Genomic DNA, 11,237 nt, shown 5'->3' on the forward strand with positions numbered 1-11,237 from the left:
GAAGGAGGAGCAGCAGTTTTCCAGGCAGTTGGGGCAGGGAGGGGAGTGGGCCCAAAAGAAGAAACGGCAGGTGCAAACCCTGGGGGCCAGTGAGCAGAGGCTTGGGTGTTTGGCAGGCTGGATCGGAGCATTTCTTAGCTGAGCGACTTCGTGGAAGTTGCTCAATCTTGGAGACTCACTTGGCTTCACCAGTAAAACAGGAATAAAAATGCCCACCTCTCAGGGCTGTTGGGATGATCAAATAGGGTAATGTCTGTAGAGTCCACATGTGCCATAAACGGCAGCTGCCATTCTAGAAAGGGCCACTGCCCATAACTCAGGGGCCATTTCCATAGGTGTCACCATGAATAGTGCCTCTGGGGTTACTTAGTGTGTGTGGGGTGTGGCTGGGAGGTCTGGGCCAGGTCCTGTGGGTCATGAGGAGCCACGGAAGGTTTTTTCCCCCAGCTTTATTGAGATATAATTGACATCTAACATTACGTAAGTTTAATGTGCACAACGTGTTGATTTGATACATCTACATATTGCAAAATGATTAGCACCATAACATATCTCCATTCCGTCACATAATTACCATTTCTTTTTTTGTGGTGAGAACATTTAAGAGCTACTCTCTTAGCAACTTTCAAGTATATAATACAGTATTGTTAACTATAGTTACCATACTATACATTAGATCTCCAGAACTTGTTAATCTCATATCTGGGAGTTTGTACCCTTTGACCAATATCTCCCCGTTTCCCCCACCCCCAGCCCCTAGTAATCACTGTTGTACTCTGTTTCTATGAGTTTGAGCCATGGAAGGTTTTATAGGAGAGCTGTGCATGTCCAATGTTTGGGAAGTGCCCTTGAAGCAGATCTGTTACTCTCAGGAGATCCTCCAAGCACATAAGTGATTTTACCATGTGGCCTCCCCGAGGGAGGAAATTATGTTAGTGTATTCAAAATAGGAGCAGCCTTTGCAACAAATGCTGTTCCATTTTAGCCAAGTCCTGTGTCCCCTGGACTCCAATGGAGAAGTGCTTTCTCATTTAACTCTTGTTACAACAATCTTGGAGGCCCTTGCAGGATCTATGAGGCCCTCCCTCACTGTTCCACTTGCACCACTGGAAGCCCTCTTGCTGACAGTCTCCAGCCACACTGCCCTCCTGTGGTCTCCAGTCGCCAAATGCCTCCAGCCTCAGGGCCTTTGCACTTGCTGTGCCCGCTGCCTGGACCACCCATTGAAAGCTGACCCATTTCCCCGCAGCTTCTCACTCTCTGCATAACTTACATACTTGTTTCCTTGTCCCTTGTCCATCTTCTCCCTCAGGGCTGGGGGTTGCAAGATGACACAAGGCCAGGGACCCTGCCTTGGTCAGCAGTGTGTCCAGCAGGAGAGTCAGGCTCATAGGAGGCCTGCAATTAATATTCGCGAGTTTATGAAAGGCAGATCTTCTTATGCCCATTTCATGGATGAGGAAACTGAGGCTCAGAGAGAGACAGCGGGAGAGCGCCGCGCAGTTCCAGTGTGCCGGAGGGGGCGTGGAGGAGACCCGCGTACAGGGCTGCATCTCGGCGCGGGCAGTGAGTGCTAGCGGGCGCCAGGGTCCCCGGGCGGGGGCCGGAGCGTCCCGTGGGCGGGGGCGGGCGCGGGCGGCGGACGGGGCGGGCGCGGGCGGCGCGGCGCGAGGGAGCCAAGCGGCGAGCGGGCGCGGGCAGGGCGGCTCCACTCCGCGCGCGCAGAGCGCCCCGGCCGCCGGAGCAGGTGAGGCCGGGCTGGCCCGCGCCGCGCCCCGTGGGTCCGGGGCGGCAGAGGAGACCGGCCCGGGTCTGAAGACCCTCGGCAAGCCGCGCGCGCTGCCGGCCCCGGGCGCCTGGGGAGGGAGGGGGCGCCCGGTGGACTTCACGGAGCCCGGGGCTCAGAGGCGCACAACCGGGGCGGGGGGACACCGGGCCCCGTGGCCTCCATGTCCCCCCCTGAGCCGTGGGGGCCCGCTGCCGCCCCCGCGAGCCGCGAGTCAAGGAGGTGAGGGAGTGTCTGGACGCTGCGGGCCCTGGGAGACAGGAGCTGCTTGCCGAAATCGCAGGAAACAGAGCAGACGGCCTTCTCCGTTCTTACCTAATGGGGAGATTGATGCGATTTGTGTTCTTCATTCGTTTTCCGCGGACTGATGGGGAAAGCAGGCTGCAGCTGAGACCTCTCCCAGGGCTTGCGGGTACTCCCACGTTGTCTTGAGAGTTGCCTGGGCGCTAAGTCCCTCTCACGGATTTTGCACAATAATCGCCGCCGCACCCCCCTCCCCAATCGCCACTCCCTGGGGTGTACCTGGAGGGTTTGAGGTCTCCTGGTCCTCACTGGGTGTCTCTGAGGTACGAGGTACGCAGTGGGAAGTGAGCAACAGTCTAGGGACCCAAATGACCCAGAAGGATCTGAAGCAGTCAGTGTGGCCCCATCCCAGAGCCTTGGAGACTGGATGTGATCACCCCGAGGTGATCCAGCTGAAGAACCGCACTGCTGGAGGCTGCAAGGAACGGGCACTTGGAAGGCAAGACACTTCCTCAGTCATAGCCCTTCAAGTTCTCGCTCTCCCCTGGGGAGCTGTGCTCTTGTGCTCCCACGGTGAGGAGGCCTCTGAGGTTCCAAACTGTGTGGGGAAGGAGGCAGCTCTATCTAGGAATGTCATTACATTGGGGACTCCAGGCCCAGGTCTGCTTGGGAAGGACGAGGGCTGGAGAGGCTGGGCCATCCTCAGGGCTGCCAGGGAGGTGGGGGTTCTGAGCCAGCGTGCCGGGGCCAAAGGACCCTGGGCAGCTGCCGCTCCACCTGGGGCATCTTCTCGCTTGGCTGAGCCATGTCCCGGCACTCCCGGGCGCTCACCCTGCCCTGGGCTCCGTGAGTGGGCTGCATTGAGCTCTGGCAGGGACCTTGGACGTCCATCTCCAGCCTGACTCTGACACATCAGCTCGCCTCCTGCTGTGGCACCAGCCCCACTTCCCTTTCCTCCTTTTCCAAATCTCTCTGTCTGGCAGGATCTGGTGCCAGGGGTTTCAGAGTCAGACTGCCCAGGGTTCCAGTTCAGCTCTGCCACTTACTAACTGTGAGACCCCGGGCAAGTCCCTTCATCTAACTGGGCCTCCGTGTCCTCCTCTTAAAATGGTGCTGATATTAGATCAAACCATATGAATTTGCTGTCTTTACGGGTCAAAAATGGTTGGATACTGGCAATTTCATACGGTTCAGCCTAATGATGCCTTCTGCGCAGGGCTGTGGTGTGGATTAACGTGCAGTGGGTGGCCATGTGCCCAGAGCTCAGTGGAGGCTGATGTCCCTTCTGCCTCTGTCTTCCAGGAAAGCATGTGCTCTCCGCAGTGAGGTGAGCCCCCTCCCTGCTTGGGCTCTCTCCTCCAGCACTGGGCTCTCACATGCCCACACCTGTGTGCCCTTCCAAATTTTCCAAATTCCCCTTCCCGCTCCTCTGGCTACAAGGGGCTCAACTAACCCCACCCCCTGCCCCTGTGCAGCCTCTCAGGCTGTTTGGACCTCACAGGTGTCTGCAGGACCCAGTGCAGAACAGAGTCCCCTCTGCATGCTGCCACTGCCTTCTCCACGCTGCCTCTGTGCACGTTCTGCAAGAGGAATCCAGCTTTGCTGCTGACATGGGGCTCAGCGATGTGAATTACTGCCGTCTTGCCCCTTCAGTTTGCTTCTGGAAATCCTCAGTCCCTGTGCACAGAGGGCTTTCTTAGGGTGGGGGCTTATGGAGTAGTCCCCTTCTGGTGGGCCCCTCCCAGCCTCTGCGGCTCTGCAGAAAGATGCAAGGGCCAGCTGGCAGTTCTGGTCCTTTCCTGGTCCCCAAAGGACCTGCTTCGCTGGTCCCCCAAGGACCTCCTTCCCATGTTGCTGCTGTTCCAGCCCCAGCACTTCCCTCCTCTGCCCTGTTCCCAGAAGCTGCTGGGGAGGGCTGACTTGGGCTCAAGCGTCCACATGGTCTAGTTAGCAGGGACTGGCGTGGAGTGTCCTGGTCCACCCGTGACCGTCCCTTGTGTTGGCTCTGTGTGTGTTCTCCGAGAAGGGGGCTGCCAGCCAGGCAGACCCTTGATCCTACCTTCAGCGCTCCCCCTCCTCCTGTCTTGGCCCTGTCTCTCAGTCTGTTCTCTACATCCAAGTGATCTTTCTGGAATGAACTTGGGCTTGCCGGTCAGCTTTTAGCAGCTCACCCAGCATTCCTGGTCTGGCCCACTTCTCCAGCCTCATCGTTTGCCACTCCCTTCCACCCACTTTGGGCTCCAGTTATTCTGAGCTGCTTACTGTTCTCTGCGGAGCTCTGCTCTTTCCTCCCTTTGCACATGCTGTTCCCTGCACCTTGCATTCCCTCCTCTACCTTGTCCATTTGGACTCCTCTTCAGCCTTTGAGCCCTGGATCAATGTTACTTCTTCTCTCATCTTCCTGCTCCCTTCTCTGAGCTCCCAGCTCACAGGCTTTCCATTGATACTGGTTTTGGCAGTGGCTGTGTGGCCTGGAGTTTCATCTGCGTTCCTGGTGGTCGGTTCCTCTGGTCTGGGAGGCACATGGCTGTATAAGTCATCTTTGCAGCCCTTGTCTCTTGCATCGGGCTTGGCACATGTTTATTGAGTGAATGAAGCAGTGAAGAGTCTTCTGGAACCCTCTCCATCCAGTAACTCTGCTGTGATCATGCTGCACTTGGCCAGTTTGGAACTGCTGGTGTTGCTCCCCACTGTTGACCAGCCCTGTCTGATAGTCAACCAGAGCCTCGGGTTTCTGTCCCATTTGCTGCTTCTGAGCACAGTGCTTCCGCCACAGTTGCATGCAGCTATGACTGTGTTTTGACTCCAATACTGAACCGTATGTTTGGCCTTGGTGTATTTCATTTGTCATGTTCAGTTCCAAATGGTCCTTTTTGCCAAAAGACTATGGTGCCAGAAAAATCCTCCTGCCTCTGATATTTGGTAGCCAAAATAACCAGACTGTAAACTGTTGGTGGAATTCATGACTCGATCTAGTAAATGGCCAAATGCGACTCATCTTTATAAGCCAAATCAAATGCAGGTGAGTGACATTTACGACAGCTGACAAATGGATTTTACTGATCTCTGGTTAATTTTGGTCATACTCTGTAAAAACGACCTCTAACTTTGCACTCATGAACGACATATATTTGTTCCCAAATAGACATGACCATTAAATGGGACTTAAAGAATATCTGAAATAGAATATTCTTCTATGAAGTGTTATCAAAATGGGGCTCGAGGACCACGTGTGTCAGAATCACGTGGGCCACTTGTGTTAATACAGATTCCTGGGCCCCATCCTGCGCTCACTTCACTCCATCTCCTGGTGTGAGGTTCTGGAATCTGCACTTTCCACATGCTCCTGGAATGAGTCTGATGTTTCCTGAAGGTTGGGAATTGCTTGTGGGATTAATGATGACGAGAGAACTCATGAGGAAAGTGGGTCACAGTGGTGTGTGTAACGATGTGGTGGCTCTCCATGTCAAAATATCTGTTATTGGCGTTACCACCTGGAGGCTCTGGAGTTCAGATTCCAGTTTGTTCTTTGCAGAGTCCCTTGTGTTGAGGAGGCACCAGAAGAAGAGGGAAAGGCTGTGCCAGGTCATGGAGGTATGGACTAGGCTGGTGCGTTTGGGAATTGTAAGCTGTTTCAGGTGACTTGAGCATAGGCATGGAGGGGCCCATGGGGAGGGTGGCAGGCATCCCATGACCTGGGCCAGTTGTGCGTGTGCACATGATGGGCAGGTGGAGAGAGCCGGTGTGCTGATGAGCCAGTCTTTGCATACCTGGCAGTCTTCAACTCTGCCATGTGTCACCTGAGAAACAAGGCTGGCAGGTCAGGTAGGGGCTGAGACCAGGAAGGCGCACTGTGTATCAAGCCCCGAGGTTTTGGTTCTATCCTAAAGGGTATGGGGTGTCATGGAAGGACCTGACCACATGGTGGCATTTGCTGCTGTCTCTATTTGGATAAAATGTGACAAGGAGATTTCTACCCACGCTTCCTAAACAGCTATGTCCCTGAGTCGGCATACAGTAACCCAATTTCTTTATTATCAAAACAGCCTTGAAGCCTGAGGTAAACGGAATTTCAGGAACAAGTTCTGGCATCAGACAGACCTGGGTTTGTATCTAGGCCCCATTATTTAATAGCTGTGTGACTATGGGCAAGTTGCTTTACATCTCTGAGTCTCAGGTGCTCCAGGTCGCAGCCTTGGGATGGAAGTAGTCACGAACCTTTCTGCCTGGCCCCTGTTCCTCCCTAGATTCACACAGGCGGCATGATCTCTGAGTACCATTTGTCTGTTTGCTTTGTAGGCATCATCACCGAATCTCCTGGAAACTTCTCACATGCACCATGAACATCTCTCACTTCCTGGCCTTGCTGCTCCCAGGATCCTCACAGGGTCAAAACAGGAGCAAGTCAAAGGGCATCTTGTACAACTTCTCTGACCACTGCCAGGATTCTCTAGACCTGATGGTCTTCATTGTTACCTCTTACAGCGTTGAGACCGTTGTGGGGGTCCTGGGCAACCTCTGCCTGATATGTGTGACTATTAGGCAGAAGGAGAAGGCCAATGTGACCAACCTGCTCATTGCCAACCTGGCCTTCTCTGACTTCCTCATGTGCCTCGTCTGCCAGCCACTCACAGCTATCTACACCATCATGGACTACTGGGTCTTTGGCGAGGTCCTTTGCAAGATGTCAGCCTTCATCCAGTGTATGTCGGTGACGGTCTCCATCCTCTCGCTTGTCCTTGTGGCCCTGGAGAGGCATCAACTCATCATCAATCCAGCGGGCTGGAAGCCCAGTGTCTCTCAGGCCTACCTGGGGATTGTGGTCATCTGGCTCATTGCCTGCTTCCTCTCCTTGCCCTTCCTGGCCAACAGCATCCTGAAGAGTGTCTTTCACAAGAACCACTCCAAGGCTTTGGAGTTTCTGGCAGATAAGGTGGTCTGTACTGAGTCCTGGCCACTGGACCACCAGCGCGTCATCTACACCACCTTCCTGCTGCTCTTCCAGTACTGCATCCCCCTGGCCTTCATTCTCTTCTGCTATGTGCGTATCTACCAGCGCCTGCGGAAGCGGAGGTGGGTGTTTCGCAAGGGCGCCTACAGCTCGCAGGCTTGGCAGATGAAGCGGATCAATGGGATCCTTGTGGCGATGGTGGCTGCCTTTGCCGTGCTCTGGCTGCCCCTGCATGTGTTCAACAGCCTGGAGGACTGGTACCATGAGGCCATCCCCATCTGTCATGGCAACCTCATCTTCTTGGTATGTCACCTGCTCGCCATGGCCTCCACCTGTGTCAACCCTTTCATCTATGGGTTTCTCAACACCAACTTCAAGAAAGAGGTCAAGGCTCTGGTGCTGACTTGCCAGCAAAGTGCCCCCGTGGAGGAGTCTGAGCATCTGCCCCTGTCCACAGTGCAAACGGAAGTGTCCAAAGGCTCTCTGAGGCTCAGTGGGAGGTCCAACCTCATGTAGCCAGGTCTGCGGCTTCTCCCTGCTATGTTCATTGCCAGGCTCCTTCACTTAGCTAAGTGGGCATCCTGCAAGCTGAGGGTGGCGCTCTGTCACTACTGGCTTTCTGGGGCCCAAATAGGCTGACAAGAGCCTGTTTTTGCATCCATTTGCATTGTGAAGCCTGACATTCAGGTGGTTCAGCTCTTTATTCCTAGGAGAATTCTGAGTCTGGATTCTGCGGGTCACAGTATGCCTTACAACTTGAGCAGTTGCCAGAGCCGGAGATGGTCTGCTTGTAGCAGACAGAGTTCATTCTGATAACCCAGCAACAGATGCCTAGCCTGGAAACCCATGGGTTTCACTTCCACCAGTGAGACTGCGAGGGCACTTTGGGGTGAGGGAAGGAGCACGAGGGGTCAGAACTCTGGACCTTGGTCGGCCCCTACCCTCTGTGAGAGATGACGTTTGTGGAAAGGCCTTGGAAGTGGTAAAGAATGCTATAGAGGCAAGACAGTGGGATGACTGTGACATCATTAGCACATCCAGCTGCAAAGCACAGAACCTGGTAGCCTTGGGTCCTCACACTCCTCTGCGGTAGGAAAAGTAGTCCTGTGCAGCAGGAATTCCAGGATTCACATCCTACTCCATCCTTTTTCTCTTTCACTGCATCTGCCACCTTGTATGGAAATCAGCTTGCAAGTATCTCCCTTGGTAAGATTGTGAGCACCTTGAGGATGACATCTGTATTGTCACAGAGCTTCTGTCCTCCGTGCCTAGGACAGGCCCTGGCACAGGGACAGGGTTCCAGAAAGGTTTGCCATGGTAGGCTGATGGTAAAGGTGCCCTTGCTGAGTGCTCATCCAAGGACAGGCACCTTGTGCCATGGTCCTGTGTGGGAAGGGCTCAGGCTGCTGCAGCCACATTCTCTTGCCTGCCCTTCTTTGCCTCCTGGTACCTCTCTTGACAAGGTAGCTGGCCAGGGACTCTGTGACCCTCCCAGTGTTGACCCATTGCTGAGGCTTACAGTACTCAAGGCCGTGATTCCAGGCTTCTTCATTCCACACTCTGGCCACTTGGCTGACCTACCCCATGTGATGTGTCACGGTTCTTCCAAAGCCTCCCCAGGACTTTGGGCCTCCTAGTGGCCTTCAATAGTGGCAGGGGCAAGGAGTTCTTGGAGTGTGGCTTAACGGGGTGCTGGCTGAATGGAGCAGGAGGTCTTCCTTCTTCCGGCAAGCTGGGGAAAATGGAGAAAAGGCTAGACGAGCACGACTGTCTCACTCATGGAGGTCACGGCCCGGTCTTCTGGATGCTGAGCAAGATCTAAGGCTTCTTCTTGTGTGGACCAGAGCGCTTGTCCTTGCAGGGAAGGAAATGTCAGGATTGCTTGTGGGCCACCTCAGACGGGTTGTCCAGGCCTGGCTCTTCCTGTTCAGACCCAGCCCTCCTCCAGCAGAGTGGACAGTAGCTGGACCCGCCATGGCCTCCCAGGGCAGGGTATTCAGGTGCCTGGAGCCCTTGAGAGGCCTCACTGTGAGGCCCCTAGGACTGGCTCTACAGGGGGTCTGACAAAGGGCCAGGCAGCAGGAGATTGAATAGCCACATCTGACCATCTCTCTGGCCTGGCCCCTGACCGAGAACCTGTGCAGCTGACACCCAAGACAAGTGCTCTTTGAGCGACCAGCTCTCTTCCTGGAGCTGTTTGTTTTGTCCCAGCTTTTGGTCACATCTCCCATTCTGTTCCTTGCTTCACCTGTATCCTGGTTTTTTGGACAGATTGTTGAGCCACTCTCTTGGATGCAGCTTGCACTTGTCCTCTGATGCCATCTGCTGCTGGCTGCTCCAGGGAACCACCTGCCAGCAAAGCCCAAACCGTGGGACCCATTCAAGCAAGATGTCATTGACAAGATCCCCAAGGAATTGGGGGCCTCAGGCCCCTCCAGATCCCATGCATATGCCTGGAGTTTGTTTCCTGTCAGTTATCTCAGTGGTGCCAAGATGCTTGAGGACGAGGGTGCTTTAGGGTGCTGGCATGCTGGAGGACTCGGGGACCAGGCTGGGCATTTAGTGAAGGTGCTCAGCATTAGGAATTGGAGTGGTGGGTAGAAGCCTTGTTGAGCATCTTCTGTGCTTCCCTCACCTTGGTTGGGTTGACACAGCCTGCTTGGATGGCTGTCTCCTGCTTCCAGTTCCTAATGCCCCTTGGGGTGGCCTGGTTATCCAGCACCCTAGGAACTTGCCACTAGAGTGTACTCAGAAGACCAGGAGAGTCAGCATCGCCTGGAGCTTGTTAGACCTGCAGAATCTTGGCCCCCACCCCAGACCTACTGAATGGGAATCTGCATTTTATCAAGATCTCCAAGTTAATGGTGCACACATTCGGGTGTGAAAAGCTCTGCTCTAGGAAACATTGCACTGGAGCCTGGAGCCCCTCGGTGAGTGCCTGTAGACACCCACTGTGGGATCTAGGGTAGAGCTTTAGGAATCCTAGTTCTGGAGCTATGGCCTTAAAATGGTATTGCTGAAAAGGTAGATACAGTTTTGGTTGTTTGTCTCATCTCTGGCCACATGTGGACATATTTTTTGTGAAGCCTTTTTGTTCCTTCAATAAATGTTTGCCAAATGAACAGTGTGCATAGTTACATTCTTAGTGAACATGCCCCTCTGTATTCTGCTCTATTTCACTGAAAACTATATTATCAGCAGTTTTCCATCTTGCTGTATATCACTTTTGACAGCTGATTAAGAGTTTAGAAAATGCTCCAGTGCAAGCTGGTACCTCTGAACAGTATCTCTCTTTAGCTCCTGGAGAGGCCTTCTGTGGCCCAGCTGATGGACCAGTCCCTCCTCCCCAGTAGTGGGGGTAGTCTGTCCTCAGAGGGGCACCATGGCTGGAACTGGACACTCACACCTATGAAGACTGCCTGGGAACCCTGAGAGGGTGCAAAACTCTGTCGAACCCTGGTGGTGTGACCTTTAAGTCCTGTCTAACTCTAGGACTTCCTCTTTCAAGAAATGACCTTGACTTGTTTTTTTCCGTTATAAAAGTAATCATATTCATTCTTGAAAATACACAAAATCTACAAAAATAAAATGAAAAAGGAAATCATGGTCCACCACCCTAAGATAATCGCTGTCTACATTTTGGGTAGTCATTTCTTTCATTTATATATATATACACACATTATATATATATAACTATATATATATGGTGTTAAGTTTTATTTTTTTTTAACATGGTTGAGATCATACGATGAGTGTATGCATATTTATATATAATATTTAAGGATTATTTTATATCTTTTTTTGCTTAATGTTATAAGAATTTTTATTCATTCATTCAACAAATATGTCAGACACATGGTCGGTGCTGGGGTTAAGTGGTAAATAAAGTAGACTCTGTCCCTATTCTCATGGAGTCACTAGGTCCATCCTGCATCCTTAATCATCATCAATTGTGGTATATTTAGATGTTTTTAGACCTATTATAAATAGTTCCGTGATAAATGTCTATGCAGAGAACTTTTTCTGTATTTGGAATTATTTCCTTAGGAGAGATTTCCAGAAGTGGAATTAATGGGTCAAAGGGTGTGGAAGTTTTTCAAGGCTCTTGAAAAACTGCTAAACTGGTTTCCAAAGAGGCTGGAAGGATTTGCACTCCCTGACTAGTGCCTGCTTCACTGTACCCTGGCCACTGTTGAAAAATTACATTAATGACAAGACCTCCACTGTTCACTAGATCCCGTCCCCTCTCGCCTACTC

General features: G+C 52.7%; 1 protein-coding gene across 1 annotated transcript; it reads left to right on the top strand.

Annotated features, from left to right (window-relative positions):
- The first annotated feature begins 6,328 nt into the window (after positions 1-6,328).
- LOC131406759 (neuropeptide Y receptor type 4-2) lies at positions 6,329-10,089 on the top strand. The gene has a single exon (XM_058542641.1). It carries the CDS (start codon positions 6,369-6,371, stop codon positions 7,494-7,496), a length of 1,128 nt encoding a protein of 375 aa, XP_058398624.1. The 5' UTR covers positions 6,329-6,368; the 3' UTR covers positions 7,497-10,089.
- The last annotated feature ends 1,148 nt before the right edge of the window (positions 10,090-11,237 follow it).

This window comes from Diceros bicornis, chromosome 6 (assembly GCF_020826845.1).
Source record: "Diceros bicornis minor isolate mBicDic1 chromosome 6, mDicBic1.mat.cur, whole genome shotgun sequence".
NCBI classification, from domain to species: domain Eukaryota; kingdom Metazoa; phylum Chordata; class Mammalia; order Perissodactyla; family Rhinocerotidae; genus Diceros; species Diceros bicornis.